This window comes from Epinephelus lanceolatus, chromosome 14, assembly GCF_041903045.1.
Source record: "Epinephelus lanceolatus isolate andai-2023 chromosome 14, ASM4190304v1, whole genome shotgun sequence".
NCBI classification, from domain to species: Eukaryota; Metazoa; Chordata; class Actinopteri; order Perciformes; family Serranidae; genus Epinephelus; species Epinephelus lanceolatus.
Genome location: NC_135747.1, coordinates 42,118,661 through 42,142,502, shown reverse-complemented (window position 1 = coordinate 42,142,502; position 23,842 = coordinate 42,118,661). Strand labels below are relative to the sequence as shown.

At 38.1% G+C, this 23,842-nt stretch overlaps 1 protein-coding gene across 6 annotated transcripts in view; it reads right to left on the bottom strand.

Annotated features, from left to right (window-relative positions):
• Nucleotides 1–23,842, bottom strand: part of satb2 (SATB homeobox 2) — a 92,358-nt gene that overhangs the window by 9,089 nt on the left and 59,427 nt on the right. For all 6 annotated transcript variants that reach the window (XM_078174732.1, XM_078174733.1, XM_033618094.2 and 3 more), the window contains 4 exons: nucleotides 23,123–23,335; nucleotides 20,458–20,544; nucleotides 19,535–19,687; nucleotides 15,426–15,620 (listed from right to left, as the gene is read on the bottom strand). In XM_078174732.1, coding sequence (XP_078030858.1) covers nucleotides 15,426–15,620; nucleotides 19,535–19,687; nucleotides 20,458–20,544; nucleotides 23,123–23,335 — 648 coding nt within the window. The remainder of the gene's footprint in view (nucleotides 1–15,425; nucleotides 15,621–19,534; nucleotides 19,688–20,457; nucleotides 20,545–23,122; nucleotides 23,336–23,842) is intronic.

The window sequence follows — 23,842 nt, the reverse complement described above, 5'->3', positions numbered from 1 at the left end:
CGACATACTATACTATGACTTTTTTCGATTATTTTGGACGACATACTATACTATGACTTTTTCCATGGTTTTGGACGACATGCTATACTATGACTTTTTTTCCATGGTTTTGGACGACATGCTATACTATGACTTTTTTCCATGATTTTTGACAACATACTATACTATGACTTTTTTCCATGGTTTTGGACGACATGCTATACTATGACTTTTTTCGATGATTTTGCACGACATACTATACTATGACTTTTTTCGATTATTTTGGACCACATACTATGCTATGACTTTTTTCATACTTTTGGACGACATGCTATACTATGACTTTTTTCATACTTTTGGACGACATACTATACTATGACTTTTTTCATACTTTTGGACGACATGCTATACTATGACTTTTTTCTATGGTTTTGGATGACATGCTATACTATGACTTTTTTTCATACTTTTGGACGCCATACTATACTATGACTTTTTTCGATTATTTTGGACAACATACTATACTATGACTTTTTTCCATGATTTTTGACGACATACTATACTATGACTTTTTTCCATGGTTTTGGACGACATGCTATACTATGACTTTTTTCGATTATTTTGGACGACATACTATACTATGACTTTTTTCGATGATTTTGGACGACATACTATACTATGACTTTTTTCATACTTTTGGACGACATGCTATACTATGACTTTTTTCTATGGTTTTGGATGACATGCTATACTATGACTTTTTTTCATACTTTTGGACGCCATACTATACTATGACTTTTTTCGATTATTTTGGACAACATACTATACTATGACTTTTTTCCATGATTTTTGACGACATACTATACTATGACTTTTTTCCATGGTTTTGGACGACATGCTATACTATAACTTTTTTCGATTATTTTGGACGACATACTATACTATGACTTTTTTCGATGATTTTGGACGACATACTATACTATGACTTTTTTCCATGGTTTTGGACGACATGCTATACTATGACTTTTTTTTTTCATGGTTTTGGACGACATACTATACTATGACTTTTTTTTCATGGTTTTGGATGACATACTATACTATGACTTTTTTCCATGGTTTTGGACGACATACTATACTATGACTTTTTTTTCATGGTTTTGGAGGACATGCTATACTCTGACTTTTTTTCATGATTTTGGGTGACATACTATACTGTGACTTTTTTTCATGGTTTTTGATGACATACTATACTATATACTATACTATTCCTCCCTCCCTCCTTCACTTGTTACTCCTCCCATCTCTGACCATTACGCTTTGTCGTTTAAAACCATGAAAAAAATTCATAGTAAAGTATGTAGTCAAAAACCATGGAAAAAACTCATAGTATAGTATGTCATCCAAAATCATGAAAAAAAACTCATACTATAGTATGTAGTGAGAAACCATGGAAAAAAGTCATAGTATAGTAGTATGTTGTCAAAAACCATAGAAGAAAGTCATAGTATAGTATGTCATCCAAAATCATGAAAAAAAGTCATAGTATAGCATGTCGTCCAAAATCATGAAAAAAAGTCATAGTATAGTATGTCGTCCAAAATCATGGAAAAAAGTCATAGTATAGTATGTCATCACAAACCATGTTTACAAGCTGCAACATCTTCGGGTTTCCAGTGGATCTTCCTCTTCGTTTGTTTTTGGACACTGCAGTGCTGTACTATTTCACAAGATGCGTAACAGCACCCCCTACTTATAAGAATGACAACACGGATTGCCGGAATATCTCGTCAATGGCGGGGAAGTGTTGTGTCATAAATGGCGCGATGTCTTGTCAATGGCGGGGAAAGTATTTAAAATTTCATTAAAAAGACGTAGTACAGCATGTCAATAAAAATGTCATCAAAACCAATTAAAAAAAAAATCATAGTTTACTAAGATGTGTAACAGCACCACCTACTTATAAGAGTGAAAACACAGATTGCCAGAATATCACGTCAATGGTGGGGAAAGTCTTAAAATGTCATAAAAAAGTCATAGTAAGGCGTCAAAAATGTCATAAAAAGCTCATAGTATATCATGTCATTAAAAATGTCATAAAAAGTCATAGTTTAGTATTTCATTAACACTTTGCCCACCAGAGTGTTATTTTGAAGTTTCCAGCCACCACCAGCATTTTTGATCATATTCACTAATCTTTAAAGACCCACAAAATAAGTTGTTCCATAAATATGTAAACAGTGTATACATGAAACAAAAGAAGAGACCTTCTGTTCTTAAACACAAAACATCTTTATTGTATCTCATTCCATTTCCTTTATATGAACACTTGTATTTGTGCATTTTCATAAAAAACATTTCACACAAAAAGCTGAGAAAAATGCATTTTTGTCAGACATTTTTGAGAACACACTCAATTTCACATTTACATTTTTTTTTCATTTTTCCACATCAGTTTGAATTGTATAAATGAAAATAAGAATAATGATATGTTGTCTCCCGCTCCTCTCTGGTCATATCTGTGTGTCACTGTCACCCTCATGGAGATCCTGTTTCATCCCACCAAACTCGCTGACGCCAGCATTTTCGTGCAGTTAACAAGCTGCAACATCTTCTTTGGGTTTCCAGCGGAACTTCTTTGTCGTTTGTTTTTGGACACTGCAGTGCTATTCTATTTCACAAGATGTGTAACAGTGCCCCCTATCTCATAAGAGTGAAAATGCGGATCGTCTGTATTTCTCGTCGATAGCGGGGAAGTGTTGTGTCAAAAATGACACTATATCTCGTCAATGGCAGGGAAAGTTTTTATAATTTCATAAAAAGGACATAGTACAGCATGTCATTAACAATGTCAAAAAAGGTCATAGTATAGCATGTCGTCCAAAATCGGTAAGAAAAAAGTCATAGTATAGTATGTCGTCCAAAATCACAAAAAAAAAGTAATAGAATAGCATGTCGCCCAAAAACATGAAAAAAAGTCATACTATAGTATGTCGTCCAAAATCACAAAAAAAGTCATAGTATAGTATGTTGTCAAAATCACAAAAAGAAGTCATAGAATAGCATGTGGTCCAAAGTCATGAGAAAAAGTCGAAGTGTCGTATGTCGTCCAAAATCACGAAAAAAGTCATAGTATAGCATGTCGTCCAAAATCACGAAAAAAAGTCATAGTATAGTATGTCGTCCAAAATCACAAAAAAGTCATAGTATCGTATGTCGTCCAAAATCACGAAAAAAGTCATAGTATAGCATGTCGTCCAAAACGATGGAAAAAAGTCATAGTATAGTATGTCGTCAAAATCACAAAAAAGTCATAGTATAGTATGTCATCAAAATCACAAAAAAAAAGTCATTGAATAGTATGTGGTCCAAAGTTATGAGAAAAAGTCAGTATAGTATGTCGTCCAAAATCACAAAAAAGTCATAGTATAGCATGTCGTCAAAATCACAAAAAAGAAGTCATAGAATAGCATGTGGTCCAAAGTCATGAGAAAAAGTCATAGTATAGTATGTCGTCCAAAACTATGGAAAAAAGTCATAGTATAGCATGTCATCCAAAACTATGGAAAAAAGTCATAGTATAGTATGTCGTCCAAACTCGGTAAAAACAAAATTCATAGTATAGTATGTAGTCCAAAAGTATGAAAAAAAGTCATAGTATAGTATGTCGTCCAAAATCACAAAAAAAGTCATAATATAGTATATCATCCGAAACCATAGAAAAAAAGTCATAGTATAGCATGTCGTCCAAAACCATAGAAAAAAGTCATAGTATAGCATGTCGTCCAAAATCACAAAAAAGTCATAGTACAGTATGTCGTCCAAAATCACAAAAAAATCATAGTATAGTATGTTGTCCAAAATCACAAAAAAGAAGTCATAGAATAGCATGTGGTCCAAAGTCATGAGATAAAGTCGAAGTATCGTATGTCGTCCAAAATCACGAAAAGTCATAGTATAGCATGTCGTCCAAAATCACGAAAAAAAGTCATAGTATAGTATGTCGTCCAAAATCACCAAAACGTCATAGTATAGTATGTCGTCCAAAATCACAAAAAAGTCATAGTATAGTATGTTGTCAAAATCACAAAAAAGAAGTCATAGAATAGCATGCGGTCCAAAGTCATGAGAAAAACTCTAAGTATCATATGTCGTCCAAAATCACGAAAAAAGTCATAGTATAGCATGTCGTCCAAAATCACGAAAAAAGTCATAGTATAGTATGTCGTCAAAATCACAAAAAAGAAGTCATAGAATAGCATGTGGTCCAAAGTCATGAGAAAAAGTCATAGTATAGCATGTCATCCAAAACTATGAAAAAAAGTCATAGTATAGTATGTCGTCCAATATCGGTAAAAACAAAAGTCATAGTATAGTATGTAGTCCAAAATCATGAAAAAAGTCATAGTATAGTATGTCATCCGAAACCATAGAAAAAAAGTCATAGTATAGCATGTCGTCCAAAACCATAGAAAAAAGTCATAGTACAGTATGTCGTCCAAAATCACAAAAAAATCATAGTATAGTATGTCGTCAAAATCACAAAAAAAGTCATAGTATAGTATGTTGTCAAAATCACAAAAAAGAAGTCATAGAATGGCATGTCGTCCAAAGTCATGAGAAAAAGTCGAAGTATCGTATGTCGTCCAAAATCACGAAAAAAAGTCATAGTATAGTATGTCGTCCAAAATCACAAAAAAGTCATAGTATAGTATGTCGTCCAAAGTCATGAGAAAAAGTCGAAGTATCGTATGTCGTCCAAAATCACGAAAAAAAGTCATAGTATAGTATGTCGTCCAAAATCACAAAAAAGTCATAGTATAGTATGTCGTCCAAAATCACAAAAAAGTCATAGTATAGTATGTCGTCAAAATCACAAAAAAGAAGTCATAGAATAGCATGTGGTCCAACGTCATGAGAAAAAGTCATAGTATAGCATGTCATCCAAAACCATGGAAAAAAGTCATAGTATAGTATGTCGCCCAAAACCATAGAAAAAAGTCATAGTATAGCATGTCATCCAAAAGTATGAAAAAAAAGTCATAGTATAGCGTGTCGCCCAAAACCATAGAAAAAAGTCATAGTATAGTATGTCATCCAAAAGTATGAAAAAAAAAGTCATAGTATATAGCATGTCATCCAAAAGTATGAAAAAAAAGTCATAGTATAGTATGTCATCCAAAAGTATGAAAAAAAGTCATAGTATAGCATGTTGTCCAAAAGTATGAAAAAAAAGTCATAGTATAGCATGTCATCCAAAAGTATGAAAAAAAAGTCATAGTATAGCATGTCGTCCAAAACCATAGAAAAAAGTCATAGTATAGCATGTCATCCAAAAGTATGAAAAAAAGTCATAGTATAGCATGTTGTCCAAAAGTATGAAAAAAAAGTCATAGTATAGCATGTCATCCAAAAGTATGAAAAAAAAGTCATAGTATAGCATGTCGCCCAAAACCATAGAAAAAAGTCATAGTATAGCATGTCATCCAAAAGTATGAAAAAAAAGTCATAGTATAGCATGTCATCCAAAAGAATGAAAAAAAAGTCATAGTATAGCATGTCGCCCAAAACCATAGAAAAAAGTCATAGTATAGTATGTCGTCCAAAACCATAGAAAAAAGTCATAGTATAGCATGTCATCCAAAAGTATGAAAAAAAAAGTCATAGTATAGCATGTCATCCAAAAGTATGAAAAAAAAGTCATAGTATAGCATGTCATCCAAAAGTATGAAAAAAAAAAGTCATAGTATAGCATGTCATCCAAAAGTATGAAAAAAAAGTCATAGTATAGCATGTCATCCAAAAGTATGAAAAAAAAGTCATAGTATAGCATGTCATCCAAAAGTATGAAAAAAAGTCATAGTATAGCATGTCGCCCAAAACCATAGAAAAAAGTCATAGTATAGTATGTCGTCCAAAACCATAGAAAAAAGTCATAGTATAGCATGTCATCCAAAAGTATGAAAAAAAAAATCATAGTATAGCATGTCATCCAAAAGTATGAAAAAAAAAGTCATAGTATAGCATGGCATCCAAAAGTATGAAAAAAAAGGTCATAGTATAGCATGTCATCCAAAAGTATGGAAAAAAAAGTCATAGTATAGCATGTCATCCAAAACCATGGAAAAAAGTCATAGTATGGTATGTTGCCCAAAACCATAGAAAAAAGTCATAGTATAGCATGTCATCCAAAAGTATGGAAAAAAAAGTCATAGTATAGCATGTCGCCCAAAACCATAGAAAAAAGTCATAGTATAGTATGTCGTCCAAAAGTATGAAAAAAAAAGTCATAGTATAGCATGTCATCCAAAAGTATGAAAAAAAAGTCATAGTATAGCATGTCATCCAAAAGTATGAAAAAAAAGTCATAGTATAGCATGTCATCCAAAAGTATGAAAAAAAGTCATAGTATAGCATGTCATCCAAAAGTATGAAAAAAAAAAGTCATAGTATAGCATGTCACCCAAAACCATAGAAAAAAGTCATAGTATAGCATGTCATCCAAAAGTATGAAAAAAAAAGTCATAGTATAGCATGTCATCCAAAACCATGGAAAAAAGTCATAGTATGGTATGTTGCCCAAAACCATAGAAAAAAGTCATAGTATAGGATGTCATCCAAAAGTATGAAAAAAAAGTCATAGTATAGCATGTCGTCCAAAAGTATGAAAAAAAAGTCATAGTATAGCATGTCATCCAAAAGTATGAAAAAAAAAAAAGTCATAGTATAGCATGTCACCCAAAACCATAGAAAAAAGTCATAGTATAGCATGTCATCCAAAAGTATGAAAAAAAAAGTCATAGTATAGCATGTCATCCAAAACCATGGAAAAAAGTCATAGTATGGTATGTTGCCCAAAACCATAGAAAAAAGTCATAGTATAGGATGTCATCCAAAAGTATGAAAAAAAAGTCATAGTATAGCATGTCGTCCAAAAGTATGAAAAAAAAGTCATAGTATAGCATGTCATCCAAAAGTATGAAAAAAAATCATAGTATAGTTTGTCACCCAAAACCATAGAAAAAAGTCATAGTATAGCATGTCATCCAAAAGTATGGAAAAAAAAGTCATAGTATAGCATGTCATCCAAAACCATAGAAAAAAGTCATAGTATAGCATGTCATCCAAAAGTATGAAAAAAAAAAGTCATAGTATAGCATGTCATCCAAAAGTATGGAAAAAAAAGTCATAGTATAGCATGTCATCCAAAAGTATGGAAAAAAAAGTCATAGTATAGCATGTCATCCAAAAGTATGGAAAAAAAAGTCATAGTATAGCATGTCATCCAAAACCATAGAAAAAAGTCATAGTATAGCATGTCATCCAAAACCATAGAAAAAAGTCATAGTATAGCATGTCATCCAAAAGTATGAAAAAAAAAGTCATAGTATAGCATGTCGTCCAAAAGTATGAAAAAAAAGTCATAGTATAGCATGTCATCCAAAAGTATGAAAAAAAAGTCATAGTATAGCATGTCATCCAAAAGTATGAAAAAAAAAGTCATAGTATAGCATGTCATCCAAAACCATGGAAAAAAGTCATAGTATGGTATGTCGCCCAAAACTATAGAAAAAAGTCATAGTATAGCATGTCGTCCAAAAGTATGAAAAAAGTCATAGTATAGCATGTCATCCAAAAGTATGAAAAAAAAGTCATAGTATAGTTTGTCGCCCAAAACCATAGAAAAAAGTCATAGTATAGCATGTCGTCCAAAAGTATGAAAAAAAAGTCATAGTATAGCATGTCATCCAAAAGTATGAAAAAAAAGTCGTAGTATGATATGTCGCCCAAAACCATAGAAAAAAGTCATAGTATAGCATGTCATCCAAAACCATAGAAAAAAAAGTCATAGTATAGTATGTCGTCCAAAACCATAGAAAAAAGTCATAGTATAGTATGTCGTCCAAAACCATAGAAAAAAGTCATAGTATAGTATGTCATCCAAAACCATAGAAAAAAAGTCATAGTATAGCATGTCGTCCAAAACCATAGAAAAAAAGTCATAGTATAGCATGTCGTCCAAAAGTATGAAAAAAAGTCATAGTATATAGCATGTCGTCCAAAACCATAGAAAAAAAGTCATAGTATAGCATGTCGTCCAAAACCATAGAAAAAAAGTCATAGTATAGCATGTCGTCCAAAAGTATGAAAAAAAGTCATAGTATATAGCATGTCGTCCAAAACCATAGAAAAAAGTCATAGTATAGTATGTCGTCCAAAACCATAGAAAAAAAGTCATAGTATAGCATGTCGTCCAAAAGTATGAAAAAAAGTCATAGTATAGCATGTCGTCCAAAACCATAGAAAAAAGTCATAGTATAGTATGTCATATGTCATATGGATTAGAGCACACAGAGGTAGCAGGCTTCACTCTGATCTTCAAGTAGCAGATAGTTGTTTGCTGCTGTATTCATGTTCTGAATGTCACATACTGAACCTTTAAGATCAACATTAAACTCATTCATATTTTCAGGTATTTTACATGAAATCTTTTCCTTTTTTTTTCAGAAATAATAAGTGAACAGTACAGACCCAGTCGCTGATGTGAATACAAGCTTGCAGTATATTTGTTCCATTTCACCTTCCTCCCTCCCTCCTTCACTCGTTACTCCTCCCACCTCTGACCATTACGCTTTGGAAGAGATTACATGTCACTTCAGCACAACACAATACAGCCCCGCTCTCCCAAAACCACAAGCACTGGAGCCCCGCGGCCAGACCAGCTCTTCTCATGGCATGATTCAATATTCCTGAAAAACTTCTTTCCCTTCCTCTCCCCCCATCTCTCCGTCTCCCCACCCTCCCTCTCTCCCTCTCTCCTGGCAGCGCTGTGAGTGCACTGCAGTAAAATGAAAAGTTTTCTTTTAAACGTAAATCAAGGCAAATTACGGCGCAGAACTATGAAAGAATTATAGAACATGAAATATTCATCTTCTCCTTAATGAGCTCTGGTCCTCCAGGGCCCCTGACTCTCTCCCTCTCTGTGTTTTGGTGGGGGTGGGGGTGCGGGTGGAGGAGGGTGTCTCTGGTGTATGACCACCAGAGACACCATTAACACAGAGGTAAATATGTAATGAAGGAAAAATCACTTTTCTGTTAGTTTTGTGCATGACTTCACCTCTCCTGTTAATCAGTGTGTTTTTTATTTTCTCCTTCTGTCTGCCTGTCTGTCTCTCTGTCTTACTGTCTGTCTGTCTCAGTCTTGTATTTGAATATGTGCGTGTGTGTGTGTGTAGTTGCGATTCATGAGGACTGGATCCAGGCTAGGGGAGTAGATGAGTCACTGCACCGTTCCTTTTTATAAAATAATGTTTCTTTGATGAAAAGCTGTATACACGTAATGTTATTGAGGCTAGCAGGGAGTGCAGCTCAGTGTGTGTGTATGTGTGTGTGTGTGTGTGTGTGTGTGTGTGTGTTTGTTTGCATGGTAATAATGTGTGTATATGTGTGTGTGCATGCACTTGTGTTGTTGCATATTTTTTTCGTTCGAACTGTGTGTGGTATTCATTCCATTTATCTGCAATTAAACAATTAACTTAATTGTGGTTTGCCAAAAAAGCCCAAACTCCACCCTGCACCAGTGAATAAGAGGCCACCGGGACACACTGAGGACTGCAGAGGGAGGGAGGAGACACAGAAACAGAAACACAGAGACAGAGACAGCTACTTCCCTCAAAGTGGAGAAATCAACAATACAAATAAATAGTTGGAGCACTGACAATCTTTCCCCAAATATGAAATGAATTCCAATAGATTTTGGGAGAAACAGCAGCAAATTATTTATTGTCACGATGACAGAGAGGAGGGACTTCATGTTTATGACTTCAATACATTTTTCTATTGATAATTTATTATGCTGTTGAACTATTTGATATTGTAATTGGTAACTGTATCTTCTTTCATAACTTTAATTTAAGGTAAAACCTGTGCATTTGTCTGGGACTATTTTCAGAGGCGGATTGATACACATTTGGTGTTCTAGTATTTACCATATACTGTATTACATAATGGACATAGCTACAGCTTTTTGGAGCCAGAAGTGACTATATTTGGATGAGAGGGTGGAGCTGTGGAGGAGTGAGGGGTGGACCTGATTCACAGACTGCTGCTACTCAAGCAGCCACGCCCTTGAATATGTGTAACTTTAAGCCTTAATAAAATGTGAATGGGTCAGTTAGATAAAATTCACCCTCTGTACAGTTGTCATAAATGTTGAAATTAGCTGTACAGACCAAAACTGTTTTTTGTACCAGGCTGTAAACATTTTTATTTCTGCTCTAAAGTTGGACATTTTAACACGTCGGTCTATGGGGATTGACTCACTCTTTGAGCCAGCCTCAAGTGGCCATTAGAGGAACTGCAGTTTTTGATACTTGGGCTGTTGTTTCATTTACTGACATTATTTTGAATAAAATTGTTTTGAATCAACTCGGTTTTGTGAAATGTTGTGCTCTCTGGCAAATGTTTGTCATGCTCTGACAATAAATAATAGTTTAAACTAGGGATGCATGATAATATCAACACGTCATCGGTATCGGTCAACATGCTTTTACTTATTTTGCATGATGAATGAATATTACATAAACTGAAAAGTATTGTATTTATTGCCCCAATCTGCTGGTGGGCCATTACAATAAGAGTGTGCATGTAAAATACGATGTTAATTCCACTACAGAAGAGACTTGATGATCATTAAAATTAGCTGGGGAAAGAAGTGGAGATATCGGTATCGGCCAAATAAGTTGATATACAACATACATCCGACATATCGGATATTGACAGAAAATCCAATACCGTGCATCCCTAGTTTGAACCACAATTAACTGTATGATTTTAAGCTTTTACTCAGGAGCAAAAAATTTGCCTTTAAATTTGAAAGAATTTGAATTTTTTTAGCGCGATAATTATCAATATCGATTGATATGAATTTTTTTTTATCATGATAACATTTAAAGCACCATCATCCATTCCCAAAACAAAAGCATATTATTTTTGTGCACTGTCACACCCTTATGTCACCCAGTGCAACATGCGGCTCATTGATTTTTTTTTTATGGCGCAGAGGAATGAGATCAGGATTTAACTTCACACACACAACACTTGTAGATACTATATAGATTTGTTAGATGGTCAGGGTGATTTTTCAGCCTGTGCAGAATCATGTGATCTTTTAAAGGGGCAATTTCGCTTATCCTACACATCAAGCTTAGTTTACTCATCGGGGGAAGCACCACTCTGCTGGTTGTGTAATGGCTCTGGTGGGAACTTTCCAAACTCTGAGAAAGTAATACCTGATGATGTCATCAGGTTTTTCTTGGCTTGAACATCTGCGTTACAAAATCAAGGAGTGGAGGTTAAAATATGTGGGCATGTGCCAGGCGCTGAGGGTCTAATGATGACACTATTGAGTTGCATTATGGGAAGTGCAGCAACTTCAGAGCTTGGCACATAAAGGGACTACTGTAAGAGTCAGAAAATCTTGGCCTCTGTTGCACTAATTTGACCACTCTTGCTTTAACCTGCCTTGGAGCTATTTGTTGCTGCTTTGGTTATAAGTGTCTTCAGTTTGTGATGCCAGTCGAGCACCTTTGGACTGATGTGAGACACAAGAAGAGAGAGGAAGAGGAGGAGGAAGGGCACAGTGGTTGTTGCGTCTTGTTCTAGTCCACCACTCCTGGGGTCTCAGCCTCGGTGAGCGGTCACACACATACACACACACACACATACATAAACAACCCCTTGACTTGCAGCAGAAATCAATTTAGCAAAAACAATAAAGAAATTATTTATAAGGGCAGACTCTGCCAAATTAGCTGTGGGACGCACTTAACTGCTAAAGCCGTATGAATAAGAGCTGTGGAGCGAGCACCAGGGCCATGTCACTCATGAAGAAATGTGATGCTGCTGAGGTTACTGACACACACACACACACACACACACACACATACACCAAGCACCTGCAGACTTAATAGACACACAGTCAGAGACCTCCCAGAGCCCCCAACATGCAGAAATGGCTCACGCTACTGTACACACAGTCCAGTCCAAACACACATCACTGCTGTGTGGATTAACTGTGCAGCTCCGTCTCAGCACCACATCCATTTTTCATGTGTATTCTGTGGTTGGTTGCTTCAGTTTTCGAGACCCTCTTATTGTCCACAACACAAAGGAGTGCTCACATTACCAACTATCAGTGTGAGATGTTGTGTACGTGCATGTGTGGCAGATGGGACACATGTGTGGTCTGTGGTGGCAGGCTGGCTGGAGCCTGAGGTTTGGTGGGGGGCTTCATCTGGGACGGAGGGGGGCGTCTGAAGACAGCAATGCACATATTTATACACACACACACACACCTCATTTTCCCATTAATAAATCACCAGTGTTTCACCACAGTTCATCTCCGCGCGTCTCTCGAGGTGGGTGGGGGGTGGTGGAGGGGTTACAACATGGGCGTTTTGAGGGTAAACTTTATTTTTAGTCTTTGCTGAGAGTGTGAGAGGAGCAGAGGAATGTGTTAATGGTGCCACCACAGCTTCCTCCCAGTCTTCCCATCAGCCTTTAATACACAGCTCTGAATGGGAAGAGAAAAGATTGCTCCGTGGTGGAGTTGGAGGTGGGCGGAGCCGCAAACTACAGCAGAGGATTCGTGTCGAGATGCTAAATGGGAAGTTTCAGCATTTGTCTGTTTTTGATTTATAGCATATGGTATATGCTATATGTGGGATATAATAGCTGTGTGTTGGGGGATGGGGGGGGGGGGGGGGGGGGCTGGTGGTTAGACAGACTATCTCTCAACTGGAAGACCCGGGCTCAGTCTGAAGCGTGTTTGAGAGAGCAGTGCGTTGTCAGATTGTGTGGCTGGACCCTGACCTTTGACCTTTTTACAGTGCAGTCAGCTGGTAGTCGTGACAGGAGCCGTGTTTTTATGCACAGTGTGAAGTGTCGCATCAGTAAAAGCTGCATGAAACAGCAAAGTTGAATCAAATGCTTGCTTGAGTATTTTTTGTCAAAAAAAGTTGGTGCACTAAATTTGAAATGGAAAAGCCTTTGCTGAAAAAGTTCTGATATAGCGAACATTTAATTCACATAAATGATCAGCTGTTTTCTTCCCCGATATTCTCCTTACAACATAATTTGTCTTTGTCTATAGAAGCGTGACAAATCTGACACGACAGAACAATTAGGGCTGGGCAATATGGCTTAAAAATAATATCGCAATTTTTTAGGCTATATCACAATACACAATATATCTAAATATTTCGAAACCTCCTCTAGTGTACTGTAGACTACTAAAATACAAAATTATTAAAGTACAGACTACAGTTACTACAGTTACAGTAAAGTTTAAAAAAAGTAGCTTCTGTCATAATAAAGTTAAATAGTACTGTTAAAATTAAATTAAATAAAGCAGGACCACTGGTGCTTTTATTCTGAAGCACCCGGCTTGTCTTAGGCCGGAAGTGTTAATGTTTTTGCTGTGAACTTGAGGCTTCGGGTCAACAGTTAGCTGTTAGCAGTTAGGACACAGTTAAACTGTGCCTTTATACGTGATGATTTATTCACTGTGAGCTGTAAACAAACAACTTACAGTTCTCCAGTTTATATATTAATAGTATTTGCAGGTCACACTGGTGCTCCATGGTCACAAAATGTGACTAAGTAGTTGTGGTCTGTAGATACAAAGACAGGCTTCCTCTCTCACGGTATTGTTAATCTCATGAAGTTAAAACTATTACTGTGGTTTCATTACGTGATGATTTATTTACTGTAAGGTGAAAAAAACAAACGGCCCTCCAGTTTATATACTATTATCATTTGCAAGTCGCAGTGGTGCTCCATGGTCTCAAAATATGACTAAATAGTAGCAGTCTGGAGATAAATGCTTCGCCCTGCTCACACACTTTTGCTCGGGAAAAAGTGATCCAGATAGGGAGGAGTGTAGATTTGAACATCTGCAGTCCAATCCATCTTTGTAGCCCTTTAACAAACAGGTTTTTTTTTTTTACGGCCAAACTAATCACCTGACCTCAGTCCAAATGAACGTGTTACTTGCTAATACCAGACAAGCAGGCAGTGAAGGTGGCTGCAGTAGAGGCCAAGAGGAGGGTTATTAGGGACCTTTTTTTGTTAAGTTTATTTTGACTTGTCCAACTTCATTTCATCTCAAAATTGGGGAACTGTGTATAAAACCTCCAACTATCTAATGTGCTGGGGTTCAGAGACAGCTAAACGAAAAAGTCTTCTCTTTAAGTGAGTGAAAAGACAGTTTGTCATATTTTTCCGTGGTGTCTGCTACTTAAAATCAATAACAGATAAGGTATTATCTGTGCAGCCTGAGTGTGATAAAGACAGCCGGACAGATAGACAGGGTTCAGTGTGTGTGTGTCAGAGTGGGAGGGTTACAGTAATGACAGAGGACGACAGGTCAGAGTGTTTCCTGCATCGATCTCCCTCAGCCCTCCTTCAGCCTCTGCCTTCATCCTCACAAACTAATGGGGCATTTCCTCCAGTGCCACACCACCCAGCAACTCTGTTTACGCTTCGTTCCACGGGGCACGCACTCACACACAAACACATGTGCACACACAACTAGATCAAACAGTACAGTACGTTCTTGTACCTAATGAATATAATGAGGAATTAATAACAACGGGTGTGGTCTCTGAGGGCGGAGAGATACAGTTACATCCTTTTAGCTTTTAAAGGGACTATGTTCAATAATAATCATCACTGTAACTGATGGTGGTGAAAAGTAACAAAGTACGTTAATGTGCTTTTAGGTGGTGATTATTGCTGATATTATAAAGGAGCTGTTGAACATATTTAGCAACATGATGCGACAGATGACAGATAATTAGCTCAGCAGAGCAGACTGGAAACACTTAGCCTCTGTGGGTCTTATGGTAACACAGTCCGCCTAGCAGCACCTGTAAAGCTCACTCATTAACACGTCTCATTTGTTTATCCGTACAAAACTACAAGTGTAAAGATCATAAGTTGTGGTTTTACTGGTAGTTATGTGTTGGACAGTTTCTTGACATGGATCGGTCGCCAGGAAAAGCTGCAGAGTGTCCAGGAAGTTGTTGCTTCCAGCCAAGAAGCACTCTGGCACATTAACAACGAGTTTTCATTATTTCGCTTTGTACGGAATTTTTGTATAAAATGGAAAATTTGCTTTTGTACACTGATCCAAAAACAAAACAGGGGTTGAGAAGATCTGGTAAAAACACATTTCTCAGGGTACTGGTACATGGTGGGGAAGACGGACAAGGTGTTTACAGTCAATTTCAGCAGATGTAAATATTGTTAGATGAGGTGACGTGTGCAGGAAATCTGTTTTTAATGCCTGAACCGGACATGCATTTTAACACCAGGTGTTGCAGCCATCTGGACGTGACGATATGAGGTGCACGTTCGCACCAGCAGTAAACATGCCTGGTTCTTACCTGTGTGTCCTGTGGCAGGTGGAGGACGGTGTGCAGCCTCTCCGAGTGATGGTGTCTGGACTCCTCCTCGTACGCCAGGTCTCTCTCAGCCTGCGGCAGCGTCAGGAACCTCCGGATGGTGCACAGGTTCTCCCACAGAGTGCGGTTCTCTGGGCTCGGGTTCTCCTTCCACCGGAGCAGCTCACACAGCCAGCCCTGGAGAGGAGGCGGAGGCAGACAAGGAGAAGGAAGGTGGGGGTTAAAAAGAGCTGGTGTTGAAGGAATACTGTACTTCCATAGTTTGAGAAATATGCCTTTTTGCTTTTTGCTGAGAGTTAGATGAGAAGATAGATTCACACTCTCATGTCTGTACAGTAAATGTAAGGCTACAGCCAGTTAGCTTAGCTTAGCATAAAGACTGAAAACAAAGGGAATCAGGTAGCCTGGTTCTTTCCAAAGGTACAAACATCCACGTACCTGCACCTCAAAACAACAAGCTTATGTCTCGTTTGTGCAGGATACATTTTTAGCCAATGTAGGGGTGGGAAATATATTGATTATACCCTATGTATCACCGCTTGTGCCATTTGAGACCATTTAGTCATTTTTTGCGACCATGGAGCACTGGTGCGACTTGAAAGTATGATTAACATATAAGCTGGACAGCTGTTAAGTTAATTTCCTCCTCACATTTACTAGTGCTGCTGTAACAGTTTAACTTTCTGTTAAATACTAACGGATCACTGTTGACCAGAAGCTTTAAGCTCACAACGAGAACATTAACACTTCCTGCCCGAGATGAACTGGGTGCTTCAGAATAAAAGCACCAGTGGTTTCGCTTTGATTTAATTTAATATATCAATACTTTTTTTTAGCTTAAATATACGTATATATGTATATATAACTGTACTTTAGTTTAACTTTTTTTTATAACAGTACGTTATTTAATTTTACTGTAACTGTGGGTGGTCTATTGTAGTTTTAAAATATTGTATTATATACTGTGTATCACCATAAAGCCTCAATATATCATAATATTTTTTTATAGGTCATATTAACCAGCCCTAGCACGGTGCTGTGCTTTGCTGTAGCCTTTACATCACTGGGAGGTTGCCAGGCAACCACCGGAAACTTGAGCCAGGCTAGCTGTTTCCCCCTGTTTTCAGCCTTTATGCTAAGCTAAGCTAACCTGCTGTTGGACGTAGGTTCTAATTTACAATAAAGACTCGTGATACGATCTTACTCTCAGCAAGAAAGCATGTAAGTGTATTTCTCAAGACTTCAGACTATTCTGTCTCATAAATAGAATCTGAAGGAGCGTGTTCTGTCCCCCCTTTAAAGACTACAACAGTGGGCCCTCCTTGTATCTCCTGTTTTATGAACCATTTTATGAGCTTCCTCCAGCTGTGGAGCCCAAGAATCAACACCTCTCACCTACTAGCAATGACACAGGGTGAAGGAGGAGGATGACGAGGACCACGAGAGGAAGGAGCAGTAGAAGTAGTGAGGGATACATGAGGAGCAGGATGGCAGAAGACAGATAAAGAAAAATGTGAGTGCAGGGAGGTAAAATTAGCAGAAGAGTTGAAAAAGTTGGAAACGTGCAGAGTGTGTGAGGTAAATGCAGGAGAGAAAGATGGGGGAAGGAGAGACGGAGAAGATTCAATTATATCTGCTAGACTGGTTCAGTTTGTGACACCAGCTGTTGTGTTCAACCAGCCACCTCGGGCAGCATGCACCGCTAATAGCCTGATCATCGCTCCCTTCCTCTCTCTCTGTCCTTGTGGCCAGCTGCAGCAGATGGGTGCACTGAGCCGTGACCCTCAGCCACCCCCAGACCCACCAACCTGGGGGACCTCGCTAACTGCACACCACACACACACACACACACACACACACACACACGCATGTACTGTATACATGATGCATACATCGCTACATCTTCTCACGCTTACACAAGTGAATCCTGTGTGTTTTGTTCTCTTTAAAAATATATATTTAAGATCTTTGAGTTCTTTTATATACAGTTCTTGTTTATATATCTACGACAGTGGGTGCAAGTAAAGCATTGTCCTTATTATCCTCCTCCTTCACCTGATGCCACTGCTACAGTAAGACACTGAGAGGCTTTCTAAGGGGTTGAGTGTAGTGCTTGCATCTGTGTGCAAGTACACCAGTTCTGATCTGACTTAAAGGAATACTTCATCCCTGAAATTGCTATTTGTATGTCAGTTATTCACCCTGTGTTCTGCTGAATTTGTGAAGAGAACTTTGCTTTTCTCACATGCCTGCGCAGTGAATAAATCCAAAAACTGAGAAAACTGATGATGAATTGAGGTCATAGGGGTCCAGGGTTAATAGTAGCAGAACTATGTCAAAAAATCCGTTTTGAAATTCTGACAACTCGTGCAGTTTAATCCAAGATTTATGTATCTAGCAGTGTGCTCAGTGCTGCCAAAACAGTCGGTCCTTTTTGACAGGGAACTGAACAGAAGGTGAAACTTGTCTACGCTCTCCTCACAGCCAGAATCCACCGACAAAAACTGTAATTTTACCTCTCTGAACACAGGAGCTGCTGGTCTACCACTGCCTTGATCAGTTAGTTCAGGGGTCAGTGACCATTACTATCAAAAGAGCCATTTTTCACCAAGAATAATAAAAACAATCTGCATGAAGCCCCAGAATATACAGTATTTGAGGCTTTTAATGAAACCTATTAAGTCTAAGTTAGCCTGTACTAACAGTCTAAATGAACTTTCATGTTTTACCACAAGGCTGCTGCTCTGCAGGATGCTATTAATAATTATTTACCACTTTAATTTTGCAGAGCTGGCAGTGAACACAAACAAAAATGTCCATGCATTACTAAATTCTCTATTTTATTCCAAGACTTTTACTTTTTGGATTTGGCAACCATAGCTAGAAGACTCGAGACGAGCCACTGCTATCAAGGTTCACAAAATTTTAAGGAAAATCTCCCAGGCAGTAGATTAATTGTTGAAATGTCAAAACGATTTTTTTTTATTTGTATAGAGGCTGCAATTGGAGGATGTAAGAATTTCTTTAGGCCTACAACACTGATATCTAAAAATTGAAATGTTAAAAAAGAAAGAGCCATTAGCAGGTTGCCGACCCCTGAGGTAGTTGATTGTGTTCATTTTTGATTCTGTCATTTTAAAGGGTTAGTTTGGACTCACTGCAGTCACACGACAACACAAACACACTAACTGACCGAGGCAGTCGTAGAACATCTGCTCCCGTGTTCAGCCGTGTCTGGCTTTGAAGAGATCGTAGATAAGATTCACTTTCAGTTCAGTTTTCCATCAGAAAGGTCTCTATGTTTGAGAAGTACTGACTATATGACTGAAAAAATGAGTTGAGTGAAAGTATGTAAACGCATATTTTGATATAGTTTTGCGTTTTTTAAACATGGACCCCTATGACTTCAGTTCATCGAGAAGTTTCTGTTTTTGGTTTCTTAGTTCACCGTGGAGGCATCTGAGAAGGTTTCTTCACTAATACAGCTTAACACAGGTGTGGTACAGGTATACACAGGTATACAGGTGATAATCTGGAGGGTGTAGTATTCCTTTAAACAGAGCCATTAGTAATGTTATTATTATTTCAATGACATGTTGATTAATTATGGGATGCTCTGTAGCAGTTAGCAGCAGCTCACTGTGCATGTGTGTCTTTTTGTGACAATGCGCATCAAAAAGCTACGTTTCAAAATAGCTATTGTTTCCAGTCATTTCTAGAGATATTAATCAAAAATTGCAGACATTAAAATAGTTTCAGTGCCGCAGGACATCACGTTATCAGAGCTCTGAGGAAACACAACTATCAGAAGTGTCCATCATCCACGAGTGACAGATGACAGAGTGTGTACACTGTGGCAGCGCTCCAGCTGAGGTCTCTGCAGAGTGTTTTGGCTCTGAAGCTCTGTTTTTCTTTGTATTGTTGTTTTTATGAGGGTTTTAAAGCTGTTCTGATTTACATATTTATCAAGCAGTAATATGTAAATGGCTTGACTTTCTCTGGGGATAAAAAAAAGCTCCTTCATTCAGAAGTTACTGCCTGCTCCTTTGACGTAAGACTTTTGTGGTTTCTTGTCCCCAGTGTTTCCTCACCTGGCTCTTGTTGGCAGCCACCTTAGCGAACAGAGCTTGGGACACCTTGGCTCTCTTCATCTCCTGCTGAATTTCGTCGTAGATGCCTGACGTTATGTTGACCAGCGACTCCAGCTTCAGTGGGAGGTCAGGAGCCGGGCCAGACGGCTTCGGCTGGAAGAGAGGATCAGCGGGATGATGTTAGACACAGTAAATACAAATTGAAGTCCCTCTGAGCAGTTAATGTTTAACGAGGAGATGTTATCAGATCAGTCTGGATGACAGGAAATATCATAAAGGCATCTATCACTTAAGGATTCTGCTGCAACTCTAAATCTAAAACTAAGAGTTTCATCCATAAAAGCAAATGTTGTGTATATGTACATGAAGAAAGGTTATCAGCTGAAGATCAGGAGAGCTGCTCTGGGAACAGACATGCAGTGTTCCCTGTGTGTGCATCAGCGGCACATCTGCAGCGCACGTCTCCACATGAATTTTGTTTACAGATCAAAGTCATTAAGTCCTCCTCTTTTGTCTTTCTTTGTTGTTTCTGTTTGAATGAACATGTATTGGCTCTCAGAAAGCTTGTATACACAGTGTTTGAAGTCGTCCACAAGACATGTTCAGACCAGCTAGCTTACATTCCCCCAGTGTAAACGATGCTGAGATTATTTTACATAGACATAATAAGAATAGCACACAAATTCACCCACAGCCATGAATGGGCATCAGAGGGAAAGTCTTATCACTGATGTTGCTGAACTGTTCTGTGCATGTGGAAAAAGAAATGTCCAAGTACTGTATAATGTCCTTTATGTTTACAGTGTGCTGCTTTGAAGCTGTTTTTCCTTTATAAATGGGATTTGTTGAAGGTTTTAAGACTTGGCGCATGACGTGCTGCCGTCTGCTCTGTGAGGGCAAGTTAAAGATTGGAGATAACTCACCGAGTTGGAGATCTTAGTCTTGTTCTTCCAGATGGAGGCCCAGGTATCAGGGGTTATCTGGTCGTCCAGGCCCCTCTCCCACACTTTCTATGCACACACACACACACACACAGGGCACATGGCATTTTACAATCATTGTTTGCATCAGTGTGATTACACATGCAGTCACATTACAGATCTGGAAACCAACTAATGGCACCACTGACTACGGCGGTGTACCGGGGCCATTGTAGGTCAAAGAAACAAAAAACAGAGCCAGTGATATTTAGAGAGTAAAAACAAGAAGAAAAAAAATATGCATTTATTTTCCATGATTATAAAGTCTTGTGAGCACTTGTGAGGAAAAAGGGAGATATTCCCTGACTGCCAGAACATCAGGTAAATTAGTATAACAGGCTACAGAGGGAGGACTCAACATTGGCTTATTATTCTTAAACTTAGTTGACTCATGCACAGGATGTGTGTCTCTGACTCTGATCTGTTTTGACGCTGCAAACAAGATAAAGGTACTTTTTAATCATATGGTATGGACTTGTACTGAGATTAAAACCTTCTGGGAAAATGTCATGCAACCCCTGGGAAAAGTTATTGGCTATACTGTTCACTGTGATCCAGCAATGTGTCCTTTGAATTATACTGTTAAAGGAATCTGGTCAAAACAATACACAAGTTTTAAGAGCTGCATGACAGCTAAAGACTGATAGCAACTAATCTGAGGGATGCAGATCAGCTGAAAGAGGGAGTGAGGCTTCAAACATTTGGAGATGATCTCAATGGAGGAAGCAGCATCTCAACTTTCTGATGTTTATAATGAGGAACAACAACTGTGGAGGTCGTACTGGATACTTTTTGTAAAATACATATCTTTCCAAGAATCTAGAGACTCCAGGAGCAACATGAATGGACCAATATTTCTTTCTTTTTGTCTAGTTTATCCTGTCGATCCACAACTCACTGAGACCCACATAATCCCTCTGTAATTAGTACTCTTTTTTTTTCTTACTCTGTTTAAACATCTTTGCAGATATGCAACTTAAATATTCTGAGGTTTTTTTCTTCCGTTTGTTGAGAAAATCAATAAAAGTTCAAGTCAAAAAAAAAAAATTAGTTGACTCATTTTTTTGTTTTTAAGATGTATAAAGCTGCTGAGTGCACACTGTGCATAAACTTAAGTAGGATAGCTGAACATGTCCACATCATATTTTAACACTGCAGATATTCTGTGAGATCATAAAGTCATACATTTGTGAGGAAAAGTGACGTATGAAGAGCAACAACGTCCACGTAAGGAGGAAGTCACGGTGGATTAAAGGGTCAAGCACAGAGCTCAACGCTGGCTTATTATTATGAGACTTAGTTAACTCATTGGTTTTAGTTTTTAGGATGTATAAAGCTGTTAAATGCACACTGTACATAAACTTAAGCAGAACAGCTGACTAGGCCAGCTTGTGTCAATGTCATATTTCATCATTGCAGTTACTCTCTGAGATGAAATGTGAAATTTACCAGGAAGAAAAAATGTTTGTTTTTTTGGTCAAGAACAACTTAAACCTCATCACCAGTGTTGTGCATAAAGTCTCTTGGTGAACAGAGAACTGTACACACCAGTTTGCAACTAACAAACCTGAACATGAGCGTCATTGACTCTTACAACAGTTAAGTTAGGATTTACAGCACCCGGCATGCTGACACCACACACAATACAGCACCAGACAACGCAGCTACAGGTGCTGCTGAAGTCTCTGAAGGACTTTTATTAATAATTCAGTCAGATACAGCTTCAAATGGAAAAAAAAAATCCCACATTTATGCAAACTGTGCACACCAGGTCTGAATAAATGAATCTGAATATCAGCCACATCAGCAACAAATTTATAATGACACAAGGCTGAAGCATCTAATTGGTCTTTGGAATTATATGCAAGTGAATGATGCGCACAAGATTATGTTTCATTTTTAAAATAATTCTAGTTCATCTTTTGAGACTGTGAACTTGTTCAACTTGTAAACTATGAACACTAACTAGTTAATTTCAATCTGTGTAAACTGAATTTTGAGAGAGCTCATGTAAAGTGTGAAATTGCTCAAGTTTGAAAATTAAAGTTGTGTCGAAGTCCGGGACGTTACTGGCAATCAGCTAAACATCCTTCCTGGGCATCCTGGTCAAGTATTATGTTAAGACAAACAAGCCTATTCAGCTATTCTTCTAAAGTGTATGTACACTGTGCGTTTAGCAGCTTTTTACATCCTTAAAAACTGATGATAATTGAGCAAGTCTAAAAGAAATTAGCAATCGTTGACTCACACAGGACACAAACCTCTGTCTCCTGGGTCAAAGTCCTGTGTCTCACCCATTCATCAACTACGACTTCCTCCCTACATAACTTTAACGCTCTTTAAACAAACTCACCAAACTTTACGGCCAATTATCTCAGAGAATTTCTGAGTTTTTTCCTGCAAATGTACAACTTTATAATCTTAGAGAATATCAGTTTTTACTTGTAAATTTACTGCTTCAACCTCAGAGAATATCCATTTTTTCTGTAAATTTATGAGTTAAACTTGGAAATTTTTCTTGGAATCTTACCCTTCTTCCCAGGCTCCATTTTTTTTAATCTACAATGGTCTGAACATGCCGTTGTAACTGTCTCCGTGGCACACTAACCTGTGAGAGGCGCGGAGGTCCGGAGTTGGAGGAATTCGAGGCGGGGAGGCCGACTGAAGGGTTCATGGTGCGTTCTCTCTCCTCCTGGTAGATGCGGTCCCTCTCGCTCTCGGGCAGGTTGAGAAAGTTCTGCATCGCTTTCAGATTCACCAGCAGAGACTGCGAGGCCGTACGAGGGTCCTCCTCCTTACGCAGGATCTCTGACAGCAAGCCCTGAACAGTGACGACACACACGGAGACACATTTAAACTGTGAACTTTACAAGACACTTCATATGTTTTTTGTGTAAAACCTGTAATCTATAAAGTAACTAAAGCTGTCAAATAAAATTAGCGGTGGAAAAAAAGTAGTTTTCCCTCTGAATTGTTGCAAATGAAAATACTTAAGTACAAATCTGACGTACTTCAGTGCAGCACTTGAGTAAATGTACTCAGTTATTTTTTTGTAAAAGTTGATAAAAACTTCAAATGGACATTAGATACACAGTAATTGCACAATACGTGCACTTATATACAGTCACACACACACGTGCAGAACTCTCTCACACACACCTGGCCTCTACACCAACAGGTCTATGAGCCTCCTCCCATTACAATAATCTAATGGGGCGTGTGGTAACCAGTTTAGCACAGCCTGAATGCATCAGGTGTTTGTGCTGCTGCGAGGGCGGCGAAGGAGACTCAATGACCCAGAGAGCCACCCCGCCACGCTTCCGCTAAT